The sequence below is a fragment of the Halichoerus grypus genome, chromosome 1 (genome assembly GCF_964656455.1).
Source record: "Halichoerus grypus chromosome 1, mHalGry1.hap1.1, whole genome shotgun sequence".
NCBI lineage: Eukaryota > Metazoa > Chordata > Mammalia > Carnivora > Phocidae > Halichoerus > Halichoerus grypus.
In genome coordinates, this window is record NC_135712.1 from 196555506 (window position 1) to 196581959 (window position 26454).

The 26454-nt window shown below is 48.1% G+C and overlaps 2 protein-coding genes and 1 non-coding gene across 3 annotated transcripts; 2 read left to right on the forward strand and 1 right to left on the reverse strand.

Moving 5' to 3' along the window:
- The first annotated feature begins 1038 nt into the window (after window positions 1-1038).
- RRP9 (ribosomal RNA processing 9, U3 small nucleolar RNA binding protein) lies at window positions 1039-8335 on the forward strand. Its single transcript, XM_078077625.1, has 15 exons — window positions 1039-1211; window positions 1490-1572; window positions 4089-4198; window positions 4585-4652; window positions 4736-4777; window positions 5057-5183; window positions 5721-5845; window positions 5928-6020; window positions 6307-6407; window positions 6487-6621; window positions 6698-6760; window positions 6910-7055; window positions 7137-7216; window positions 7981-8054; window positions 8168-8335. The coding sequence occupies exons 1-15, from the start codon at window positions 1125-1127 to the stop codon at window positions 8259-8261; spliced, it is 1428 nt and encodes a 475-aa protein (XP_077933751.1). The 5' UTR covers window positions 1039-1124; the 3' UTR covers window positions 8262-8335.
- A 9056-nt stretch (window positions 8336-17391) lies between these two features.
- Window positions 17392-17498, reverse strand: LOC118524685 (U6 spliceosomal RNA). The gene has a single exon (XR_004911772.1). It is a non-coding gene; the product is annotated as a U6 spliceosomal RNA (small nuclear RNA).
- A 3027-nt stretch (window positions 17499-20525) lies between these two features.
- Window positions 20526-23423, forward strand: LOC118524638 (IQ domain-containing protein F1-like). Its single transcript, XM_078059273.1, has 3 exons — window positions 20526-20555; window positions 21953-22063; window positions 22998-23423. Exons 1-3 carry the CDS (start codon window positions 20526-20528, stop codon window positions 23421-23423), a joined length of 567 nt encoding a protein of 188 aa, XP_077915399.1.
- The last annotated feature ends 3031 nt before the right edge of the window (window positions 23424-26454 follow it).

Below are 26454 nucleotides of genomic sequence, written 5' to 3' on the forward strand. Positions count from 1 at the left end.
GGCTGAGTCACCCCAACTATGGAGGAGAGTGGGCAGCAGCTCCCAAGAGCCACACTCCTGGGACAGATCTGTCTCTCCAGAACTTGGCACCCAGAGGCCCAGAAACCCTTCCCGAGGGGTTCAAAAGTTCTGGGGTGCCAGTCAGGGTCTGAGACCTGTGGCCTTGAACTGCCAGAGGGCAAGCTCCAGTCACATCCCGTCCTGCCCTGCCCTGCAGAGGGCTGTGGGCAGGACCATAGGGCAGTCACCTAAGAGACGTAGGGACCTGAGAGAGATGGCAGTCACGGGTCTAGTATCAGGACCCCCACAGCAGTTCCAGTTCTAGGGCCTTCTCTAGCAACCCTCTGTAACCTTAGGCGGGAATTGGGCAGTGATTTCCCTACAAACGCCAGAGATGGGAGCAGGGGCAGCGCGGGGTGGGGGTGTGGTTTTCCAGCTATCTGGCCACCAGTCAAGTGAGTCAGAGGCTGGACAGGCGGAGGCCAACAGCCTGTCCCATGGACCGGTGGACACTTGATTGGGATACAGCCAGTGCAGCCCCGGGGACTGACGCGTCCTTAGCGCCGCTTGTCTGGCCTGAGGCACGCAATACGTGTCAGCCGGTTGCCCAGTGACCTTGGGCCCTGGGGCAGACACTGCCTCCCCTCCTCGGGGCTGCCTAGATTCCTCCCGGTTACCTCGTGCCAGGATGGTTCACCCTGGCTCCAGCCCCCGACGGGGAGGAGTCACGCTCCGAGATACGGAACCCTGCATCTCTGACGCCTCCCAGCGTCCAAGGACCGCAAACACAGAGAAGGCCCTTCTGAGCCGACCCGCCCCCGGACGTCAGCCCGCAGCAGGACGCATGCGCCCTAGCCTTGGGCCGGAAGCGCGGGGAGAGGCTTGCTTCCTACTGGAGCCTGGCGCCCGAGCCAGTAGGAACTCTTGGAGGCGTGGCCACGAGCGTTTACCCTATGGGCGCTTGAGGGGCGTGACAGAGCTTGCAGAAGGACCCAATGGAGCTGTGGGAGGCGGGACCCGCGGGGCACTGGGAGCCTACCGGGGCGCGGAGTCTTGGCCAGACCTCAGGGGTTTAGCAGCCACGTGAGTTCTCCGTGGTGGCTGCTACGCTCACGGTGGGCAGCATGTCGGCGGCAGCGGCGGCTCGAAAGCGGGGAAGGTCGGCATCGGGGCCCGGGGCCGGTGCAGGGTCCGGCAAGCGGCGGCGAAAGGTGAGCCTGGCGCTTCTGCGGAGTCCCGCTACTGGGACCACCGTCATCCCATACGGGACACCAGGGCCCCGGGCCCCTCCGCGGCTCTTTTTTCGGGACCCCAGCTGGAGTCAGCTTCGTCCCTCTCTCTGTGGGCCAAATCCTGAAAGACCTTGCATTTGAGCCGGGGGGCCATCGCCTTTCCTGGTCCCGCGACCCTCGAGAGATCGGAAGGGGCGCTTGGTCAGTGCCGGGATGGTTGGGACCCCTGACCAACGAAAGGATTATTTAATTCTCAGGCCGACTCTGCCGGGGACCGGGGCAAGTCCAAGGGAGGCGGCAAGATGGATGAGGAGATCTCCAGCGACTCTGAAAGTGAGAGGTGAGTTCTCTTCCACCTAGGGGAAGGGAACAGTGAGGCCCAGTGAGTCGGGACAGAGCTGGGACTAGAACCCAGGTCTCTGGCCTTTTTGGCTCTTAGATCTTGGCACTTTCCTCCAGTTCTGACCCTGATGAGTAGGACTCGTCTTGAGGAGATTGAGAAGTCTCATCTCCTCTGCAGGGTCTCTGTGTGGGGAGAACCCCCAGTCCCAATGGGAGACCAGTGAGACCTCCCTGGGTCATGGCAGGGACCTGAGCACAGGCTGGATCGGCTGGTAAGGATAGAGGAATACATGAAGTGCTTGCTAGTTCTTCATCTGTTTTCCCGCAATTTCACAGTTGTCGCTCTCAATACATGCCAAGCACTGGCTTTACTGTTGAGAATACAGAGATGAGCAGTCAGGTGAAGACAAAATGTGTTGCAATGGGATGTGTATTCTACAGCTCTGTGTTCTGGAGACAGGGGAGGGGACATTTAAATAGGGCTTGGAGAGATGAGGAGGAATCCCTCAGGTAGAGGCAGGGAGGACATTCAGGGAGCAGAGAAAAGTCTAGGGCTTTACATGTGTGGGAGTGGGAAATGGCGAGGACGGAAAGGCAGGTGTTGGCCGCTTTGGTGGAGGGCTTTGAATGCCTCCCTCATTCTGCAGGTGCCGAGGGTGGGGCATGTTGCAGGGTTTCAAAGAAGGCTAACAGGCTGTCAGGCCTGAGCCTGTAGAAAGGAGGCTGTCATACCGGGGATTCCTGGGGTCTTCCCTAAGAGTTGGCTTTAGAAATTCAGCTTCTAACACTGAGCACATGCTGGTCTTGACCTGCTCACAGAAAGACTTAATATACTTACTTTTAAGGTCACTCTGGTGGGTGTGTGCCTGGCCCTGTGCTGAATACTTTTAAATGTTTAAAAAATGTGTTGTGAGTGTGGGAGATACCGAGGGGGTCAGCGAAATGTGTCTGGACTCTAGGGAGCAATGGTGAAATGATGAAGCTCTGCGTGCCTAGCACCTAGGTTAGGAACTAGACCATTTGCAGAAACTTAGAAGCCCCAGCTCTGCATTCTGACTTCAGTTAATCATTTCTCTGGTTTCCTTCCTTCCTTCCCTTCTCCTTCAGCCCCCACCCCGCCCCCGGTCCTCCTTTTTTTCATTTTCTCATTCAGGTATAATCTGTTTGTGAGTTTTGACAAACACATACAGTTGTGTAACTGCCGCCACTCTGAAGGTGTAGAAAGGTTTCATCACGCTCCAGAATTCTCCCTGCTCCTTTGTAGTCAGTGCCTCTCCACCTCCAGCCCCTGCTAACTACTGTCCCTAGCGTTTTCCCTTTTCCAGAACGTCATATGAGTGGAATCATACAGCGTATGCTTCCTTTGCTTTTCTTTAGAGTTCCATTTCCCATGTGTGAACCCCTCAACAATTGATTAGTGTAGGTAAACTGAGAAGTTCTAACCTTAGCTGGATAAAGGAAGGGCAGCACCAACCCTGCCGGCCGAAGGGGGGCTGGGCACTGGGTACTAAGTGGTCTCTGGGCCCTGGTTTAGCCTTGGCTTCCTTGAGAGTTTCCAAGGTTCCTTCTGGGGACATTGTGGGCAAAGTCATAAATGAGTCTTGGGAAACAATTGGAGCACTTGACCGGGACTAGGTATCTTCAGGCACGTGATCAGGGTACGGTTCTGTGACCTACCTGTAGCTCCCAAGAGCAAGTCCCGGTCGGATGTGTCTTGAGTGAAGTGAGTGCTCCCAGCCGGTCCAGGGATGGGGCGTGGAAGGGAGAGCAGCACCTTCACCAGCACAAGGTCGAGCCAAGACCCAGTTAAGTTTCACCTGGAATCGCGTCCTCAAGGTAGAGGCCAGTGCTGTGGTAATGACGGTGAGGCGGTGATGCCTCTTGGGTCCTTCTATCGGATCTAGGCTGGTGGCTGCTCCCCTGTTGGGGGCGGGGAGGGGGGAGGTCTGGGATCTACCTTTTCAGCTTTCCATGTTGGATCTCCTATTCCCTTTCTCATTCTTAGCTCACCCTCTTGTGTGGGGAGCACACCCTCCATCCTTTAGTGAGGTTTAGAAAAGACCAGTCCTGTGGCGCCTTGTACATCTGACAGGATCTTCACCGGTTGTCGATGGTTTAACTGGCGTGGCCTTCCAGGGGTTCACATTGCCCTTGAGGATTTTGTGTGTGTGGCTCTTTGGCCGGCCTGCTTTCAGTGTTGCTGTTGATTCCAGACCCTGCGTATGTGACCTTTTCTCAGCAGTCTGTAGAACCTGCTCTTTCCCCCTAGAGTTGAGAGATTTCACAGTGATCGTTTTGGGTTTGGGGTCTCTTTTCACCCTCATGTCGGGCACTGGGTGGGTCCTTTCAGTTTGGTAGGTCACGTCTTCCGGTTGTGTGCATGGGTAATCGTTGGCGCCGAGGGCCGGCAGGGACGCGGGCGGTGAGTGGCAGGGGCAGCAGCGGGGAGGCACGGTCCCAGTGGCCGGAGGAGCGGGCTGAGCCCTCTCAGAGCCAGCCCCTTCCCGCCCACAGCCTGCCTCCCAGGAGGACTGAGGAGGAGGAGGAGGAGGAACAGGAGGAGACAGCCCAGGAGAAGAAGCTGCGCTTGGCCAAGCTCTACCTGGAGCAGCTCAGGCAGCAAGGTGAGCCCGTGCACTGGGCAGGAGAGGGGCAGGGCCTGTGCCCACGAGTGCCTGCTGCGGCCCCAGCCGCCTGACGGGTGACTGATGCAGGGGCCTGGTGGGCTGCCGGAGCCGCTGGTGCTGGCCGCCCTGGGGAAGGGTGGCCAGGAGACTAACGGGCCTCCTGGGGCGGGGGGCAGACCTTCAGGGGGCTTTAGCCTGATCTCTAAGTAAAGACTGGGGTTAGGCAGGAGGAGACCTCTCCTTTGCCCGAGGTAGCCCGAACTTCCCAGGGGGACGCAGCCTGAGTGTTTGGGGCCCAGGACCCAGGGGGTGGTGGGGTGGGGTGGGAAGGGAGAGGTGGAGGCTTGGCCTGGGTTGACCTGCTCTGGTCTGTGCTTGCACAGAGGAGGAGAAGGCTGAGGCTCGGGCGTTTGAGGAGGACCAGGTGGCCGGACGCCTGAAGGAGGACATGGTGAGTTGTGGAGGGAAGGTGGTGGGAGAGAAGGGTGGGGCTGGCCCTGCTCCTGGGAGCTCACCCCTGTCCTCTCTGTGCAGCTGGAGCAGCGGGGCAGGCTGCAGAAGTCGGTGGCAAAGGAGGTAAGCGGGCAGGGCACTTTGGTGTGAGATGGGAGTGAGTCATGGGTCCCACGTGGGTTGGGGAGCACATGGCCTGACTGGGGACTCAGGCTGTGGGGTATTTGCTCTGGAACATGGTGGGCACTTGGGCAGACAGGGTCACGTGAGGGTCTGGTCAGGGTGGTGGGAAAGGATGGTGTGCGCCTGCGTGTGCGTGTGCGTGTGCGTGTGCGTGTGTGTGTGTGTGTGTCTAGGGGCCTTCTTGCCCCCTGTGGCAGTGACCCAGCCCTGCCTGCCCAGATCCAGGCCCCAGCCCCGGCCGACATCCGAGTCTTACGGGGGCACCAGCTCTCCATCACGTGCGTGGTCATCACCCCCGATGACGCGGCCATCTTCTCTGCTGCCAAAGACTGCAGCATTATCAAGTGTGAGTGAGCGCCTGGGTGGGGGTCCGCAGCCTGGGGGTCTTTCGGGAGGGCTGGTCTGTGGCGGAGGGAGTCGTCAGGGCAGACGGAGGCCCGATGAGGGAAGCTTCTGGAGGTAAGTTTGCTCCTAAGGAGGTGTTTTCTGGGTGCCAGTGGAAGCTTCTGGCTAGGAGTGGGGCTGTGAGCTCCCTGAGGCTCTGTGCAGCCCCAGGATTGCATTCCTGGTCTTCCTGGGTCCTCCCTTCGACGGCTGAGTGCTGTCTTCATCCACGCTGAGGAGAAACTGGAAGAACTCATAGCCTTGGTCCTGAAGCACCTTCCTGTCCTTCTCCCTGGGGCTTCGCGGCTGCCCCTTGGGGTTACCATCGCCGTGTAACGGATGAGGAGCCTGAGGGGGTTGTACAGGGGCTCACAGTGGCTGTGCCCGATCTTCAGCCCCGAGGCCACCACTTCTCCCACAGCCCCGTGCTGCCCTTGGTGGGGGCTTGCCAGCCGGTCCTAGCCTCCCTCCCAGTAGCCTCTCTCTTCCCCGGTGTCAGGGAGTGTGGAGAGTGGACGGAAGCTTCATGTGATCCCACGGGCCAAGAAGGGTGCCGAGGGGCAGCCCCCCGGCCACAGCAGCCCCATCCTCTGCATGGCCATCTCCTCCGACGGCAAGTACCTTGTAAGGCAGGGTTGGCCCCGGGGGCGGGTGAGAGGCCGGGGCACACGCTGGCTGCCTGTAGCCATTGTCCCCTTGCCCGCAGGCCTCGGGTGACCGCGGCAAGCTCATTCTCGTCTGGGAGGCCCAGAGCTGCGGGTACCTGTACACGTTCACGGGGCACCGGGACGCCGTGTCGGTAGGAGCTGTGGACGCTTGTCAAGCGACGAAGTGGGCCGGGCTGGGGCGACGGGGTGAACGAGGCAGAGGGCCGCCATCGTCGGGGAGCCTGTGCTCCGGTGCGGGGCGTGGCGCTGTGAAGGACACAAGGGGCTGGAGGGGCCGGGGAGAGCTGGGAGGGTCTGAGCTCACAAGGCTGCAGCTGCTACGCCGTGAGCGGATGTCAGGAGGTCCGCCCTGGGCCTCACGTCTGTCTCGCCTGCCGTAGTCCAGGTCCCCTTTTGCCCCCCTCCGTGTACCGCCAGGGCCTGGCTTTCCGCAGAGGCACCCACCAGCTCTACAGCACGTCCCACGACCGCTCCGTGAAGGTGTGGAACGTGGCGGAGAACTCCTACGTGGAGACGCTGTGAGTGTGCGCGGGGAGGGGGTGTGGGGATGTGCGCGCCAGTGCACGGGTGACCCCGTCCTCCCCGCCCCCCCCCCAGCTTTGGGCACCAGGATGCCGTGGCTGCGCTGGACGCCCTGAGCCGGGAGTGCTGCGTGACGGCCGGGGGCCGGGACGGCACGGTGCGCGTGTGGAAGATCCCCGAGGAGTCCCAGCTTGTCTTCTATGGCCACCAGTAAGGCTATCTGTCGGGCCGGTGTGGGGAGGGGGCTGGGGGGGGGCGCCATGCCCCTCACTGCTCCTTTCGCCAGGGGCTCCATCGACAGCATCCAGCTTATCAATGAGGAGCACATGGTGTCGGGCGCCGATGATGGGTAAGAGCTGCCTTTTGGAGGCCTCGCACCACGGCCGCCGCTCCCAGCCTCACCTCCCGGAACCTCCCCGTGCAGCGCTGTGGTTCCTTTCCCCCGAGTGGCCTTTCTGCCCTACCCGGCCCCTCGCTGATGATCTCCTCTGTCTACAGCTCCGTGGCCTTGTGGGGCCTCTCCAAGAAGCGGCCACTTGCCCTGCAGCGTGAGGCCCATGGGCTGCGAGGGGAGCCGGGCCTGGAGCAGCCCTTCTGGGTGTCGTCGGTGGCGGCCCTACTCAACACAGACCTTGTGGCCACAGGTGGGTGCCCTTGGAGGCCGAGAGCAGGGGGTGGCGGGAGGGCTGGGGCGGGGGTGCTCACTGTCTCCCTGCCCGCCCCAGGCTCCCACAGCTCCTGTGTGCGGCTCTGGCAGTGTGGGGAGGGCTTCCGGCGGCTTGACCCTCTCTGTGACATTCCCCTGGTAAGTGGGGCTTGAACACCCAGCCCGCTTTTGCCACATTCCCGAGGCCCTGGAGCTCGTGGCCCCTGGACTTAGCCCCTTACTGTTTTTTCCTGCCAGAAGGGAGGCTCCTCAGGGTAGGGCCAGCTAGGACTTCTCTTTTTTGTAGTCCCAGCTCCTAGCACAGGGCCTGACTGGAACCCTTACTCCTTCCTCTCCCTTCTTCCCCCATCTCCCCTTTTCTCTCCTCCACTCCCCACCCTGTCCTGGGTGCGGGGGAACAAGGCTGGGACAAGGCGGGGAACAGCATGTGCAGACGCATGGAGGTGATGGGCAGCCTGGTGCTGTGATGGGTTCTGCATGGCTGGTGCCAGATTGACCCCAGGCTAGGGCATGTGGACATGGGGCACCCTAAGGGAGAGTGGTAGGATGGTCAGTGGCATCTGGTGACAGTGCAGGACTTGGAAATAGTCATGGAGTCTCCAGGACCCCACAGCCAGGAGCTAGGCCCTGGGCCACCCCTGATACACGGGACGTACTTGGCGTACACTGTCTCCTTAAATCCTCACCAGCTCACTATGAGGCTGGCGCTCTATTTCCCTCCATCTCACAGGTATGGAGGGTGAAGCCCTGAGGGGTCAGGGGCTGATCCAGGTGGCAGGAGGCAGAGCAGGGATTTAAGCCGGGCCTGCTGAGGCCAAGCCCTTGGCTGTGAAGCTGGGGCTGTGGTGTTGGGGGAGGGGGGATCTGTTCTCATGTCTTCCCACGTCTCTCCCTCTTCTCAGGTGGGCTTTATCAATAGCCTCAAGTTCTCCAGCTCCGGGGATTTCCTGGTGGCTGGGGTGGGGCAGGAGCACAGGTAGGAGGCACCCTTGGAGGGGTGAGGTGGAAAGTGGCGCTGGCTGGGCCACCGGGTGGGGTGCTGGGGGCTGGGCGTGGTCTCCGCTGCTCCTTTTGTTCTGTCCCCTGCAGGCTCGGCCGCTGGTGGCGCATCAAAGAGGCTCGGAACTCCATCTGCATCATCCCGCTCCACAGGACCTCCAGGCCCGCCACTGCTGGCTCCTGACTCTTCTCCCCTTTATTTAAGTCCTTCCCAGACCAGGCCCTGCCCTCTTTGTATTAAAAGCCTCCTTTTTTGGGCCTTGTCTCTTGCAGCTTCTTGGGTAGGGAAGGAGGGTGATGGCGGAACTCTGGGTTAGAAAAGGCCAGGGAGGGACAGGGCTCCCACAGTCTGGATCGCTGAGGGCTTTTTTTTTTTAAGGTTTTATTTATTTATCAGAGAGCGAGAGAGAACACAAGCAGGGGGAGTGGCAGGCAGAGGGAGAAGCAGGCTTTCCGCGGAGCAGGGAGCCCGATGCGGGACTTGATCCCAGGACCCTGGGACCATGACCTAGGCTGAAGGTAGACGCTTAACGACTGAGCTACCCAGGCGCCCTGGCTGAGGGCTTTCTGTCCTTTTCCATGGAACTTGGGGATGGAGACCTCAGCCAGCTCCCATGTCCTGAGTATCTTCTATGACCTTATTAGTCCAGCTCCCTGCCCACGGCTCTGGGCTGCTAGGGGTCGGAAGCTGCTGACCCCCCAACTACGAAGCCATGGCTGTCCAGTTATGTGTCCGGGCTGGCTGTGGAGTCTGAGAACTGAAATGAAGACAGCTAGGCCTGCAAGTCAGGCCAACCTGCCCCACCCAGGCCAGGTCAGCTGGGGGTGGGTGGGGTGGGACACTGCACTGCCAACCACCTGGGGACAAGTGTCCGACTTGGGAATAGCTCTGTCCTTGGTCTGACTGACAGCCTGGCTGTCACAGGAATGTTCTTTCTGCTGATTTTACCCACTGGATAATTCACTCCTGCCACCAGCGAAGCCAGAGGAGGCAGACTGGAGGTGTTGAGGTGCAGTAAAATCTCCTCTTAATGGGAAATGAGAAGAGAATGTAATGGATTCTGCTCTAACCTTTTCTTAACCCATTGGGCTCAACCACTGAGTCTGTGGTTCCCAAGGGGCAGCGTGGTCCCTTCAGGGGAGGAAGCCACAGGGCTTCCCTCCTGTTCCCCTGCTCAGGAGGCCTCCCCTCAGACAGACCTGCTCCTGCCTGCCTGCATCCTTCGGGGCCCAGGGGGGGTCAGGTTCAGATCGAACCCCCAAAAATCCTGTTCTGGATCGGAAGGTGGTGATAGAATTCGCTTCCTGCGTCCTGCCTCAAATTGAGCTCAATCATGGCATAAGCATACTTCCTGAAAGACACGGCAAAGCAACATTGAAGTGCACCTTCATATACGAACCCCTTTCCTATGGGCACATTCCTACTGGGAGAAATCCACAGTCTTGAATTGTTGGTCCTCTATAAGTAATGCATCATTTTTCTTCTGGCTGCTTTTATGATTTTTTTTATCTTTGATTTTCAGCAGTTTGATTGTGATATGTCTGGGCATGGTTTTCTTGAATACATCTTTTTCTTTGTTTCTTATTGTGGTTAAAATACACGTAACAGAATTTACCATTGTCACCATTTTTTTATGCTGATGCCGTAATTTTATTATCAATTAGGAGAGGTTCTTTTTTTCTTTTTTTTTTTAAGAGAGATTGCTCACGAGCCAAGAGGAGTGTAGTTAGAGAATCTTAAGCAGACTCCATGCGCAGCATGGAGCCCAACACAGGACTTGATCCCATGACCCTGAGATCATGACCCAAGCCACACCGTGCCCCACTTTCTACCTCAATTTCTTCTTTCTGGGACTCTAATAACATAAGTGTTAGACCTTCTAATATTGTTCCACAGGCTGCTGAGCCTCTTTTAATTTTTTTCTCAATATTTTTTCTCTCTGGATTCTCTCATTTTTATTGCTCTGTATTCAAGCTTACTGATTGATTTCTCTGTCATCTGCATTCTGCTGAGAGCCTATCAGTGAGTTCTTTATTTCAGATATTGTATTTTACAGTTATAAAGTTTCCACATGATTCCTCTTTCTTTATTTTTATTTATATTTCATTATTAATCATATTTATAAAACATTTTACAAACTTTTTTTTTTTTTTTTTTTTTTTAAATATATTTTTTTTATTTATTTGACAGAGAGATAGAGAGCACAGGTAGGCAGAGAGGCAGGCAGAGGGAGAGGGAGAAGCAGGCTCCCTGCCGAGCAGGGAGCCTGATGCGGGGCTCGATCCCAGGACCCTGGGATCATGACCTGAGCTGAAGGCAGCCGCTTAACCAGCTGAGCCACCCAGGTGCCCTTTACAAACATTTTTAACTCACACTTCCGAGGTAGATTTACTATGGTACCCAAAGGTATTATTTTCTTTATTATGTTAATCACCATACATTACATCATTAGTTTTTGATGTAGTGTTCCATGATTCATTGTTTGCGTATAACACCCCGTGCTCCATTCAGTATGTGCCCTCTTTAATACCCAACATCTCTACACCCAACATGGGGCTTGAACTCACAACCCCAAGATCAAGAGTCATAAGGTCTACCAACTGAGCCAGCCAGGTACCCCACTTTTGTTTTAGTTTTTTTTTTTTTTTAAAGATGTTATTTATTTATTTGTCAGAGAGAGAGCACAAGGAGAGGGAGTGGTAGGCAGGGGGAGAGGGAGAAGCAGGCTCCCCGCTGAGCAAGGAGCCCAATGTGGGTCTCAATCCCAGGACCCTGGGATCATGACCTGAGCTGAAGGCAGATGCTTAACTGACTGAGCCACCCAGGTGTCCCATTTTTGTTTTAGTTTTGATGTCTCTTCTGAGAACTACATTTCCATTCATTTAGAAAGGGTTCACCTTTACCAGCATGGATGATGGTTATAATAACTATTTAAACATTGTTGTCTGATACTTCTAACATTAAATGATGGTCTTTTTCCTTAAGAATTAATCAGAAGGGGCTGTCTTTTAGATTATTTGCCATCCACACTAGTGCAGTTCTGCATTTTGGGCTGCCTTCAATTATGACATGGAAACCAGAACTGATTGTTCTTCAAGATTTTCTTCCCCAATCCACCTACTATTGTCCACTATCCAGAGTCCAGTTGCTTTCTGTATTCTTTCCAGACTTTTTAGTTGTCATCATTGGGAAAGATCAGCTGTAGTACTCTTGCTCCATCTTGCTGGCACTGGACTCCATGGTATTTTAAAGAAATTTTAAGAGATGGTCTTTTCTAGACATCCAGATGGCCAACACACACATGAAAAGATGCTCAACATCACTCATCATCAGGTAAACATAAAACAACAATGAGATTATCACTTCATACCTGTCAGAATGGCTAAAATAAAAAACGCAAGAAACAACAAATGTTGGCAAGGATGTGGAGAAAAAGGAACCCTTGTGCACTGTTGGCAGGAATGCAGACTGGTGCAGCCACTCTGGAAAACAGTATGGATTTCCTCAAAAATTTAAAAAGAGAACTACTTTATGATCCAGTAGTCACACTACTGGGTATTTACCCAAAGAATACAAAAATACTAGCGGTAAAGGATCTGTACTCTGAAAACCATAGAACACTTATGAAAGAAATTGAGGAAGACATAAAGAAATGGAAAAACATTCCATGCTCATGGATTGAAAGAACAAATATTGTTAAAATGTCTATACTACGCAAAGCAATCTACATATTCAATGCAATCCCTACCAAAATACCATCAACATTTTTCACAGAGCTGGAACAAACAATCTTAAAATTTGCGTGGAACCAGAAAAGACCCCGATTAGCCAAAGTAATGTTGAAAAAGAAAACCAAAGCTGGAGGCATCACAATTCCAGATTTCAAGCTGTATTACAAAGTTGTAATCATCAAGACAGTATGGTACTGGCACAAAAACAGACACAAAGATCAATGGAACAGGATGGAGAACCCAGAAATGGACCCCAACAAAGCAGGAAAGAATATCCGATGGAAAATCTCTTCAACAAATGGTATTGGAAAAATTGGACAGCCCTATGCAGAAGAATGAAACTGGACCACTTTCTTACACCATACACAAAAATAAACTCAAAATGGATGAAAGACCTAAATGTGAGACAGGAGTCCATCAAAATCCTAGAGGAGAACACAGGCAGCAAACTCTTTGATCTCAGCCACAGCAACTTCTTGCTAGACATGTTCCAGAGGCAAGGGAAGCAAAAGCAAAAATGAACTATTGGGACTTCATCAGGATAAAAAGCTGTTGCGCAGCCAAGGAAACAACAAAACTAAAAGGCAGGGGCGCCTGGGTGGCTCAGTCAGTTAAGTGTCTGCCTTCAGCTCAGGTGGTGATCTTGGCATGGAGCCCATGTTGGACTCCTTGCTCAATGGGGAGTCTGCTTCTCCCTCTCCCTCTGCCCTCCCCCCCCCAGCTGCTTGTGCTCTCTCTCTCTCAAATAAATAAATAAAATCTTAAGGAAAAAAAAAAACCTAAAAGGCAACCTATGGAATGGGAGAAGATATTCGCAAATGACATATCAGATAAAGGGCTAGTATCCAAAATCTATAAAGAACTTACAAACTCAACACCCAAAAGCAAAAAATCTAGTCAAGAAATGGGCAGAAGACATGAGCAGACAATTCTCCAATGAAGACATACAAATGGCCAACAGACACATGAAAAAATGCTCAACATCCCTTGGCATCAGGGAAATACAAATCCAAACCACAGTGAGACACCACTTCACACAGGTCAGAACGGCTAAAATTAACAAATCAGGAAACAACAGAGGTTGGCGAGGATGCGGAGAGAGGGGAACCCTCTTACACTGTTGGTGGGAATGCAAACTGGTGCAGCCACTCTGGAAAACAGTATGGAGGTTCCTCAAAAAGTTGAAAATAGAACTACCTTATGACCCAGCAATTGCACTAGTATGTATTTACCCAAAGGATATAAACCTAGTGATTTGAAGGGGCACATGCACCCCAATGTTTATAGTAGCAATGTCCACAATAGCCAAACTATGGAAAGAGCCCAGATGTCCATTGACAGATGAATGGATGAAGACGATGTGGTATAGGGGCACCTGGGTGGCTTCGTCGGTTAAGCATCTGCCTTTGGCTTGGGTCATGATCCCGGGATCCTGGGATTGAGCCCAACATTGAGCTCCCTGCTCAGTGGGGAATCTGCTCCTCTGCCCCCGCCCCCGCTTGTGCTCTTGTTCTGTCTCTCTCAAGTAAATAAATAAAATCTTAAAAAAAAAAAAGATGTGAGGGGTGCCTGGGTGGCTCAGTCAGGCATCTGCCTTCAGTTCAGGTTATGATCCCGGGGTCCTGGGATCGAGCCCCACATTGGGCTCCCTGTTCAGTGCGGAGTCTGCTTCTCCCTCTCCCTCTGCCCCTCCCCCTGCTTGTGCTCTCTCTCTCAAATAAATGGGTGAAATCTTTAAAAAAATAAAATAAAATAAAAGATGTGATACACACACATGCGCATGCACGTGTGCGCACAATGGAATATTACTCAAGCATCACAAATAACTAAATCTTGCCATTTGCAACGACGTGGATGGAACTAGAGGGTATTATGCTAATAATACCCTCTGAGCATTTTTTCATTTTTAGAGGGTGAAATAAGTCAGTCAGAGAAAGACAAATACCATATGATTTCACTCATATGTGGAATTTAAGAAACAAAACAGTTGAACATAGGGGAAGGGAAGGAAAAATAAAATAAGATGAAAACAGAGAAGGAGACAAACCATAAGAGATGCTGAACTCTAGGAAACAAACTGAAGGTTGTTGGGGAAGTAGGTGGGGGGATGGGGTAATTGGGTGGTGGGCGTTAAGGAGGGCACTTAATATAATGAGCACTAGGTGTTATATGCAACTGATGAATCACTAAATTCCACCCCTAAAACTAATAATACACTATATGTTAACTAAATTGAATTTAAGTAATGGATTTTTAAAAAGAATACAAAAGCACTTATTTTAAAGGATATATGCACCCTTATGGTTATTGCAGCATTATTTACAATAGACAAATTATGGAAGCAGCCCAAAGTGTCCACCAATAGATGAATGAATAAAGAAGATGTGGGGTGCTGGGTGACACAGTTGGTTAAATGTCCGACTCTTGGTTTCAGCATAAGTTGTGATCTCAGGGTCCTGAGATTGAGCCCTGCATCAGCTCCATTCTGCTTGAGACTCTCTCTCCCTCTCCCTCTGCCTCTCCCACTCATGCTCTCTCTCAAATAAATAAATAAATAAATAAATAAATCTGTCTTTTAAAAAAAGATGTGGTGTATATATATATATTATTCAGCCATAAAATCATGAAATCTTGCCATTTACAACAACATGGATTTATCTAGAGACTATAATGCTAAGTGAAATGTCAGAGAAAGACAAATACCACATGATTTCACTCCCATGTGGAATATAAGACACAAAACAAACAAAGGGGAAAAAAAGAGAGAGAGAAAAAAACCAAGAAACAAACTTTTAACTATGGAGAACAAACTGATGGTTACCAGAGGGCAGGTGGGTAGAGGGATGGGTGAAATAGATGACAGGGATTAAGGAGTGTACTTGTTGTGATGAGCACTGAGCAATGTATAAAATTATTGAATGACTATATTGTACACCTGAAACTAATATAACATGGTATATTAACTATACTGGAATTAAAATAAAAAAAAATTTTTTTAAAAGATGGTCTTTTCTATTTATTCAGTATTACTACTTCTGGACTATTATTTCCACCTGCTGATGCGAGCTTCCATTTGGGATCTTCCTTTAGCATTTCTTGTAGAGTGAATCTGCTAGCAATTTTGTTTTCTGAACTCTTATTTTTCTGAAAATGGCTTTATTTTAACTTCATTTTAAAAAATCAAGGTATAATTTATGTATAATGAAATGAAGAAATTCTAAATGTTCAGTTAAATGAGTCTTGACAAACGCATATATCCCATAAATCTATACCTCATCAAGATATAAGACAGTTCTATCACCCCAGAAAGTCCCTTTGTGCCTCTTTCTAATCCATCCCAATTCTCAGAGGTAACCATGGTTCTGATTTCTATCATTATGTATTAGTTTTGCATGTTATCAAACTTCATACATGGAATTATACAATGTATTCTGTTTTGTGTTTGGCTTTTTTGCCCCTCAACATGATGTCTGTAAGATTTGTCAGTGTCATTGTATGTATCATTAGTTCTTTCCTTTTTATGGTTTAATAGTATTTTATGAGTATACTCATAACACTTATTTATCCATTCTCCTTTTCACAGACATTTGACTTGTCTCCAGTATTTAACTGTTATGAATTTAATGCTACAAACATTCCTGTACAAGTCTTTCTGTGAACGTACATTTTCATTTCTCTTGAGTAAGTACCTAGGAGTGGAATTGCTGAGTCACAGAGTAGGTGTAGGTGTATGCTTAATTTTATCAGGAGCAGCCAAACTAATTTCCAAATTGGTAGTTCCATTTTGCCAATGTTTGGTTCTCAGTTTCTAAAAATTTTTAAAAATTTAGCCATTTTAATAGATAAGTAGTGGTAACCCATTGTGGTTTAAGTTTTGCCTCTCCCTTATCCATTCAGCTGTTGAAGGGCATCTCAGCTCTTTCCACAGTTTGCAGACATTGCTGCTATGAACATTGGGGTGCATATGGCCCTTCTTTTCACTACATCTATGTCTTCGGGGTAAATACCCAGTAGTGCAATTGCTGGGTCATAGAGTAGCTCTATTTTTAATTTTTTAATAACTGTTTTCCAAAGTGGTCCATATATACAAAGGAATAGTACTCAGCCATCAGAAAGGATGAATACCCAACTTTTACATCAACATGGATGGGACTGGAGGAGATTATGCTAAGTGAAATAAGTCAAGCAGAGAAAGTCAATTATCATATGGTTTCACTTATTTGTGGAACATAAGGAATAGCATGGAGGGCATTAGGAGAAGGAAGGGGAAAATGAAGGGGGGAAATCGGAGGGGGAGATGAACCGTGAGAGACTATGGACTTCGAGAAACAAACTGAAGGTTTTAGAGGGGAGGAGCGTGGGGGGATGGGTTAGCCCGGTGATGGGTATTGAGGAGGGCACATACTGCATGGAGCACTGGGTGTTATATGAAAACAATGAATCATGGATCACTACATCAAAAACAAATGATGTATTGTACCATGACTAACATAACCTAATAAAATTAAATTAAATTAAAAAAAGATTTTAAAAGAGGGGAAAAAAAAGTTTTGCCTCTCCCTAATCAGTAATGATGTTGAGAAATTGTTCATGTGTGTTTGTGTGTGGGGGTGGGGGGTGGGGCAGAGAGAGAGGGAGAGAGAATCTTAAGCAGGTTCCATGCCCAGTGTGGAGCCTGATGTGGGGCTTGATCTGAGATCATAACCTGAGCTGAAATCAAGAGTCAGATGTTTAACTGACTGAGACACCCAGGTGCCCCTAAAGATTTTATTTTTAAATTATCTCTACACCCAATGTGAAGCTCAAACTCACAACCCCAAGATCAAGAGTCACATGCTCTACTGACTGAGCCAGCCAGGCACCCGTGTATATCTTCTTTTATGAAGTATTGATTAACTCTTTTGCCCATTTTTATTGGGTTGCTTATCTTTGTTCTCAAGTTGCAGAAGTTCTTCTATCCTGGATATGAGATCTTTGTCAAATATATATATACACACACAATATATATGTATATATACACATTTACTTATATATATATGCACATGTCATTTATATATATATGCACACAATATATACATTCTCTCTCTCTCCATACGCGTATGTATATATGCACACACATATATATAGTAAATGTTCTTTTCCTCGGTCTGTGACTTTTTTTAAAAACTGAGGTATAATTGACATACAAGATTATATTAGTTTCAGGTGTATGGCATAATGATTTGATATTTGTATATACTGCAAAATGCTTACCACAATAAGTCTAGTTAACATCTATCACCACAGCGTTACAGGTTTTTTTTCTTGTTAAGATAACTTTTTTTTTTTTTTAAGATTTTATTTATTCATTTGAGAGAGAAAAAGCAAGGGAGAGCAGAGGGAGAGGGACAAACAGACTCCCTGCTGAGTGTGGAGCCTGACACGGGGCTCAATCCCAGGACCCAGAGATCATGACCTGAGCTGGTCAGATCCTTAACCAACTGGCCCCCTAGGGAACACTTGTTAAGAGAACTTTTAAGATTTACTCTCTTAGCAACTTTCAAACACACTGTACAGTATTGTTGACTATGGTCACCACGCTGGAAAATATGGAACAATTCATGTATTTGTGTGTCATGTTGGTAAGGGGGCCATGCTAATCTTTTCTGTATTGTTCCATTTTAGTATATGTGCTGCCGAAGTGAGCAGCCCAGCTGACTTTTAAAAATGCTGTCTTTTGATGAACAGACGGTTTTAATTTGGATGAAATCCATTGTATCAAACTTTTATACTTAGTGTTTTCTCTGTCCTAAGAAATCTTTGTCAACTCCAAGGTCACAAAATAATTCTCATGGGTTTTCTTCTACAAGCTTTACAGTTTTAGCTTTAGTTTTTGTTTAGGTCTGTGATCCATCCTGTGTGGGTGTGTGTTGTCTATAATTTTAGATAAGGGTCAAGTTCTTTTTTTTTCCCCATTGAAGATGCATTTCCTTTCTGCACTGAATTATTTTGTACATTAAAAAAATCAATACCTTGTGTAAACGTGTGTCTATTTCTGGCTTCTTTATTATCCGGTTTCATTGATCTATTTGTCTCTTCTTAACTAAAACCACATTGTCTTGATTACCGTAACTTTATAGTCTTTAAGTCTTGAAATCAAATAATGTAAGCCTATTTTGTCTAAGTGTGTACCTCTGCTCCCTTTTGGTTCCATTTGTATGGAATATCTTTTTCCTTCACTTTTAGCTTATGTGTATCCTTAAAGTAGAAGTGAGTCTCTGTTAAGCAGCATATACTTGGGTCGGTTGTTGTTGTTGTTGTTTTGGTCCATTTAGTCAATGTCTTTTGATTGGAGAATTTAACCCATTTACATTTAAAGTACTTACTGATAGGTAAGGATTTACTAATGTCATCTTATTAATTGTTTTCTGGTTCTTTTGTAGTTCTTTTGTTCCTTTCTTCTCTTGCTGTCTTTCTTTGATGTTTTGGATGTTTTTCCATAGGGTTATGCTTTTTTTTAAAAATTTTTTTAGGGATGCCTGGGTGGCTCAGTCAGTTAAGCATCTGCCTTTGGCTCAGGTCATGGTCCCAGGGTCCTGGGATCAAGTCCTGCATCGGGCTCCTTGCTCAGCAAGAGCCTGCTTCTTCCTCTGCCTGCTCTGCCTGCCACTCTCCCTGCTTGTGCTCTCTCTCTCTGACAAATAAATTAATAAAATCTTTTTTTAAAAAAAGATTTTTTAAAAGTAATCTCTATACCTGATGTGGGGCTCAAATTTACAACCCCGAGATTAAGAGTCCCACATTCTACTGACTGAGCCAGCCAAATGCCCCTACAGTGGTATTCTTTGATTTCCTTTTTTTTTTTCTTTTGTGTATTTACTGTAGGTTTGTGCCTTGTGGTTATCATGAGGCTTACATAAAACATCTTATAGTCTATTTTAAGTTGATAACTTCAATTGCATACACAACCTACCCTTTTCTCTTCCCCCCAATTTTGTTTTTGATGTCATAATTTACATCTTTTTATATTGTGTATCCATTGACAGGTTATTGTAGCTATAGTGATTTTTTAAAAAAGATTCATCTATTTATTTTATTTTATTTATTTATTTTTAAAGATTTTATTTATTTATTTGACAGAGAGAGACAGCGAGAGAGGGAACACAAGCAGGGGGAGTGGGAGAGGGAGAAGCAGGCTTCCTGCCGAGCAGGGAGCCTGATGCGGGGCTCGATCCCAGGACCCTGAGATCATGACCTGAGCCGAAGGCAGACGCTTAACTGACTGAGCCACCCAGGCGCCCCAAGATTTATCTATTTATTTTAGAAAGAGAGGGAGGATGCGCACGAGTGGGGAGAGGGGCAGAGGGAGAGAATCTTCAAGCAGACTCTGTGCTGAGCACAGAGCCCAAGGTGGGGCTTGATCTCACAACCTATGAGATCATGACCCAAGCCAAAACCAAGAGTCTGACACTCAACTGACTGAGCCACCCAGGTGCCCCACTATAGTGATTTTTAATACTTTTGTCCTTTAATCTTTGTACTAGAGTTAAGTGATTAACACACCACCAGATTACAATATTAGAGTATTCTGAATTTGATTATATACTTACCTTTACCAGTGTGCTTTATATTTTCATATGTTTTCTGTTATTAATTAGCCTCATTTCATTTCAGCTTGAAGAACCCCTTTTGGCATTTCTTGTAAGGCAGGTCTAATGGTAAGAGAGATGAACTGTCAGCTTTTGTCTGGGAAAGTCTTTTTCTCCTCTTCATTTCTAAAGGACAGCTTTATTCCTGGTTGGCTGTTTTTTTCTTTCGGCACTTTGAATATATCATCCCTTTGAATATATCACTTTCTCATGGCCTGTTCTGCTGAGAAATTTACTGATAGCCTTATGGGGATTCCCTTGTATGTGAGAAAATTTTGCTCTTATTGCTTTTAAAAGTCTTTATCTTTTTTTTTTTAAAGATTTTATTTATTTGAGAGAGAGAGACAGAAATAGTGACAGAGAGCATGAGTGGGGAGGAGAGGGAGAAGCAGGCTCCCCGCTGAGCAAGGAGCTAAATATGGGGCTTGATCCCAGGACCCTGGGATCAAGACCTGAGCCAAAGGCAGATGCCAACCGACTGAGCCACCCAGGTGCCCCTAAAAGTCTTTATCTTTGATTTTAGACAGTTTTACTATAATATGTCTTTGATAAAATTTCTTTGGATTGAATCTGGGGACTTATGAGTGTCATGAACTGGATGTCCAAATTTTTTCCCATGTTTGTATATTCTCAGCTATTCTTTCTTCCTTTTTTTTTTATTATTGAAGTATAGTTGGCATACAATTTACATTAGTTTCAGGTATTCAGCTAATATTTCTTTAAATAAGCTTTCTGCCCCTTTTTCTCTCTGTCAGCCCTGCTAAGGATTCTGAGGATTTCTTGGAGCTTTTCTATATATACACCAGCTCCATACTTCTTGTTCCTTCTTGAGGGGATCCTTAAGATTGTATGTCTTCTCTCAATCTTGCAAAGCCAGGCTGGATTCTGATAGCCAACCATTTGTTTCCCCTGAGGGCAATGCTGAACGCTCAAATTTGTGTTCTTTCTCAGTTCCACAGAGTCAGCTGGCTTTCTATGCATACTCACTAGCCATCTGCAAAGTCTCCTACTTGCCACCCTCAGGGGCCTACACAGGGAGTCAGCCATAGATAAGGGATTATGTGGGTGATTAGCACAGAGTACTAGGGATGTCCATATGCCAGTTGGGAAATCTGCAGGTGAGGCATCCTCAGTGGCTGGCTTCCTGATGGAGTCTGGTTAGAAGGACTCACGTTCCTTTGATACATTTTGAGCCCTACCTGCTATTCTGTTAGCCCCTCCCCACTCCTCAGTCATGAGGCTTACCTCAGTGTTCTGGAAGGTGTGACAAATGCACTCTCAGTGACACCTGGAGCTGTGACTCTAATTGGCTACTCACATTAACCAGGTGGGTTTTCAGAAGACAGGAGCAGGCAGAGGTAGGGAGGGTCCCACCTAGTGTCCAGGGTCTTGGGTCAAGTGTCTTTTGCATGGTTCAGAAATAAGAACAGAGCTAAGAACTTCTGTAGTGGCCACTCCTCAGCCATATGATGTGGCCTTGAGTCTCTCAGGGGCAGAAGACAGGAGAGCACTTGAGCCCATTATAGTCTGAGATGGGGGCCCCAGCTGGTCCTGGGAGCCTCATGGAGTTCCCTGGGCATTGTATAGATGGGTCAGCAATTCAACTCTTCTAATATTATCATTGGTAGCAATTTGGTGGATATAACTTTCTCCCCCTTTATGTGCATTTACAATATATATGTATAATTATGTATCTTGATGGTTTTATTTACATGAATGGGATCATAAAGATCTTTAACTTTTTCACTTATAAATATATCTTGGATACACTGCTTCATCAGTACCTATAGATCAAATTCATTATTTAAAAAAAAATTTATTTTTAAATTTACTTACAAGTAAATTCTATGCCCAACATGGGGCTTGAACTCATGACCCTGAGATCAAGAGTCACATGCTCTACGGACAGAGCCAGCCAGGTGTCCCTAAATTAATTATTTTTTAACAGTTGTAATTTGTTAGTATTCTCTGAGTATTAATAGACTGCTAACCATTAAATCAATCCTCAATTTTACCAAGTGGTGATATTACCAATGACTGGTTATCTTTATACACCTTTACATCAATGGGCCAGTATTTCTGGTGTTTTTTATTTGTATTGGCTTTTGTATTCAGGGCTTTGACCATTTCCAGCAGAAAAGAATGGCCAACACTTTTGTCTTTTCCTTGGAGGGAGTTCGACTCTTGGGAGCCATCCTTGTGCCTGAGTCATAACTGCCCTTATGACATCATAGGTCTCCCTATCCACTCTATCTACGCATCCATGGCTAAAGGAACACAGACATGAGGGGATTTGAACCATCTACACCCAATCCATGTGGGACCAATGGTGAGTAAGCAAGAGACAGACAAACCAGGCTTTTTAGGGATGTCCCCATAGATATCTTAGGATGAGGGGATCCCCTGGCATATGAATACTCTGGGAAGCCCCAGAAGCTGGGGATGTGTGGGATACTGAACAGACAGAGAGGGAGGGCAACTTCACTCTTGCCTTTTCCCTAACTGCTGATTTCAGGAGAAGGAGCAGCCTGAACAAATTAATGATCAAACTGAAGATGAGCCTCAGCAGAAAGAGGAACCGACTGGTTTATCCCCAGAATTACTGACCTCAGAGAAGAAGGTGGAGGTAGGAGGAACCCTGACTTGGATGCCTCTGGTCTTTGTGTCCTAGTGCTTGTGGCTAGTGTTTTTTGCATGATCCAGAGCTAAGAACAGGAATAAACTCATTCTTGTTTGTTCTCTTTCCCCATTTTTTTTCAGGCTGAAGATGTAGATACAGTCAAGACTGATAAAGTGGATGGTGCTAATAATGGAGATAGACAAGTATGAGCCCCTCCCCAAGGCCACACAGGGCTGGGGCTGGGAATATAGGGGCTGTGTTTGTGGAACAGAGTGGCTAACATATGGGAAGCTGGGCTTAATCAATAGTGTGGTGTGTATTTGAGCTTGTGCATGTATGTTTGCTTGTTAATTAAGACTTAAAATGTGAAAGTCAAGAGAAATAAGGATGGGGAAGAGATAAGAGGTAGAACTTTATGGGGTGGGGGAAACTTAATACTATAACATGACAGAGGAAGAGAAGAGGTTGTGGTTTGGAGCTGGAGTCAAGGATGAAAGGACAGGATTAGCAAAGGATGCTACTTCTCTAGCAAGGGGGTGGGGTCTGAAGGGAAGGATCATAGGTCCTGATCAGTTGGGCACATTCAGGTGGAATATGTAACTCTTTGACGCATAGATCTTGCCCTAGGCTGGCCAACTTGATCCATATAAAACTGGGTAGACAGGGCAGATGTACTCCCATTTTATAGATGGGGACTTTGAGATTCAGAGGTCAACATGTGTCCATGCCCATTAACCAGAGAGTGGCAGAGACAGGACACCTACCTGGTCTTCTGGTTCCAGCCAGTGCCGGTCCAGGGCTCCTGAGCTCCAGAAGAAGGGCTGATTGTTGATAGGGAATCAGGGTTCCTTTCTGGCATGCCCCAAGACTCAAGCAGGTGGGGAACATTCTCTGAATGACCCCTCTTTTTTCTTGCAAGATCCCAGGAAACCAAGATAAGCCCTCTACCAGTAATCCAGAAGTCATAAAGATCCAGGCCTGGTGGCGGGGCACCCTCGTGCGCCGGACACTGCTGCATGCAGTAATCAGAGCACTGGTCATTCAGCGCTGGTGGAAGAACATCCTGACAAAGCTGATGGAGAAGAGGCGGCGTGCAGCACTGGAGACGTTTACACGGAACGAGTGGGCGGCAGTCAAGCTGCAGTCCTGGGTCCGCATGTGGCGCATCCGTAGGCGCTATTGCCGTCTGCTCAATGCTGCCCTCATTATCCAGGCCTACTGGAGATGCCACTCCTGTGCTTCCCGGGGTTTCATCAAGGGCCATTACCGAGTCACGGCCAACCAGCTGCATCTCGAGCTAGAGATCTTGCTGGGCTCAGGGCCTTGCGTTGTGTCAGAGTGTATTCCCCTCCCAATAAAGCAGTGAAGTGGTCTTCCCCCAGCCTCTCTGTTTGACAAGTTCCAGGAGGTCAGGGTAAATGATGGCAGATATTGGCATCTCATATGCTAGCTCTGAGGAACGGGCAGGGGTTGTCCGAGGATTTTGGGAAGAATTCTGAGGCTTTGCCCAGACTGAGCAGAGACTGTGATTAATTTGCAAGGTCTGCCATAAGTTGAAAAGTTGGTGGAACAGAGGTGCCATGTTGGCCAACTCGGGGAGCATCCTTCATGTAAATTGGTGCCCCTCCCCAAGGTTGCATATAATGGAGTCCTGGAAGGTGGTGGTTGGTGATGGCAACGGCAGCACATTTGTCAGGAATTCACCCACCTAGGTCTAGTTGCTCAGGGCTTGTTCTCTTACCACCATGATTGAAAGGAACACACCCACCCCAAGCTCTGTGATCCTGGCTCCCATTGGTTCATAAACTGGCCCCTATACACAGAGGACAAGGAGAGATGGAAGGAGGAAGCAGGCCATTCCAGATTGGCAGGTGGCAAGCTTAATAAGCAAGTGAACTTGCATATGAGGCTTGTCTTGGGTGGTTGCTAGGTGAGTAGGTCTCACCCGCCAAAATCCTTTTTTTTTAAAGATTTATTCTTTTATTTTAGAGAGAGAGTGTGGGGGAGGGGCAGAGGGAGAGAATCTTCAAGCAGACTCCTTGCTGAGCACAGAGCCCAACTTGGGGCTCGATCCCACAACCCATGAAATCATGATCTGAGCTGAAACCAAGAGTCAGATGTTCAACAGATGGAGCCACCCAGGAGCCCACTGCCTGCCAGAATCTTAAAAATTTATATAGAGGCCTTAACAAGTTTCAGTCTCATATACTGTCCAGATGTTCTCAAAACCACATTGCTCTCTCAAGGTTGTGTCCTTGAAAATGGCTCTCACTGTGGGATGGTGGGTGGCATGCACATTCCAAGGACAAGGGAGGAGGCGAGGAACCTTTAGTTGCCTGGGTCCAGCTTGTGGGTCAATGGGCAGTCATGTCCTCTCAATGGCCTCCTTCAACAGCTCTCTGCCCAACTGGTGACTGTATAGCCTCCATGTCAGAATCTGAGACCCAAACTGGACACTGTCAGAGTGTATAGCCCAGTCCTCATTCCTACTTCAACCTCTGTCTTTCACCCTTCAGCCCCAAATGGAGGCTAGGATTCATTCCCCTTCAGATCTGGTGGGGTGCAGGAGGTTCCACAAGGGTGGAGATGGGAAAGAAGGCACTCCACTGCTAGCCAAAGCCTCTAGTGAGTGTCAGGTCACAGATCCAGCGTTGAGAAGGATAGGCCATGTCTCCCTCACCCTGACTCCAGGCCCAGGCTAAGCAGAGGCTGGTCCTGCTGGAGCTGGTGCCTCTGACAGTCACTTCCTACAAAAAGTTGCCACCTGGGGTGGAATTGGGGCCTAATGGTGATAAAAAGCCCATTAAGAGATCAAGGTTAGGCTGTCCCTCTGCCCATCTGGGCACAGCTATCCTGTGGTTTCCCATAGACAGAGAGGGTCCTGGAGTCTTGAGTTATTCTTCATCAAGACTGCAAGCTCAGAAGCCCTATGTCTGGTTCTGCTCCATTTACTCTGCCCTGACAAACTAGTCCTTCAGCTCACAGAGGTTCTGAGATGTTGCCTGGAGGTCTCAGGTTCCAGCTCTCTGTCTTGCCCTGGAGCATGAGCTCTGCATTTCTTGCTCTGTTCCTCCATGTCCTACTCCCGTGTTTCACACAGGTCCTGGTCTCTCACTCTTTGAAGGATTTCTGTCTCCTTTTTCCTTGCCTACCTTTCTCTCTTGTGTTCAGTGTCTCAGAGTAAAGACCAGGGACTTTGGAGTCAAACTGGCCTAGGTCAGATCCCTTGTTCCATCACTCGCTGCTGTGTCGCTGTGGACATGTCATTTTACCTCTCTGAGCCCCAGTTTCCTCAGCTGTAAAGTGGGACTGATTATCATCTTTCAGTGCAAATGTCAAGTGTCATAAAAATTCAGCATCAGCAACAAAACAAGGAAAGGGGTCACACCCACCTTAAAAACTGGCAGCCAGGAAAAACAGCAAATTTGGGGATGCAGTGGAGTGGCCCAGGAGAGCACAGCAAAGTATGCTCATCATTATTGGGGCGCTGCTGGTCCCAGCCTCTCAGTGTTCAGAGATAGGGAATATATGTTTGTGCACACACACCGCACACAACACTATCATCTGTATCATTTATCATCTATCTATATTGAAACGTATGAGTTCACATTGATATCTCTAATCCCAATCTAAAGTCAAAGAGTTCATTCTAGTTTTCTCCTTTCTATATTTCTACCTCTTGTTTCCAAAATTAAGATACCTGGCTCCCATTTTAATAAATTTTCTTTTATTTTTACTTTATTTTTTATTTTTAAATTTTTTATTTAAATTCAATTTAGTTAACATATAGTGTACTATTAGTTTTAGGGGTGGAATTTAGTGATTCATCAGTTGCATATAACACCCAGTGCTCATTATATCAAGTGCCCTCCTTATGCCCATCACCCAATTACCCCATCCCCCAGCCGCCTCCCCTCCAACAACCCTCAGTTTGTTTCCTAGAGTTTGGCATCTCTTATGGTTTGCCTCCCTCTCTGTTTTCACTTCATTTTATTTTTCCTTCCCCTCTCTTATGTTCATCTGTTTTGTTTCTTAAATTACACATATGAGTGAAATCATATGGATTTGTCTTTCTCTGACTTATTTCACTTAGCATAATACCTTCTAGTTCCATCCACGACATTGCAAATGGCAAGATTTCATTCTTTTTGATGGCTGAGTAATATTCCATTGTATATATATATACCACATCTTTATCCATTCATCTGTCAATGGACATCTGGGCTCTTTCCATAGTTTGGCTATTGTGGACATTGCTACTATAAACATTGGGGTGCATGTGCCCCTTCAAATCACTAGGTTTATATCCTTTGGGTAAATACCTACTAGTGCAATTGTTGGGTCATAAGGTAGTTCTATTTTCAACTTTTTGAGGAACCTCCATACTGTTTTCCAGA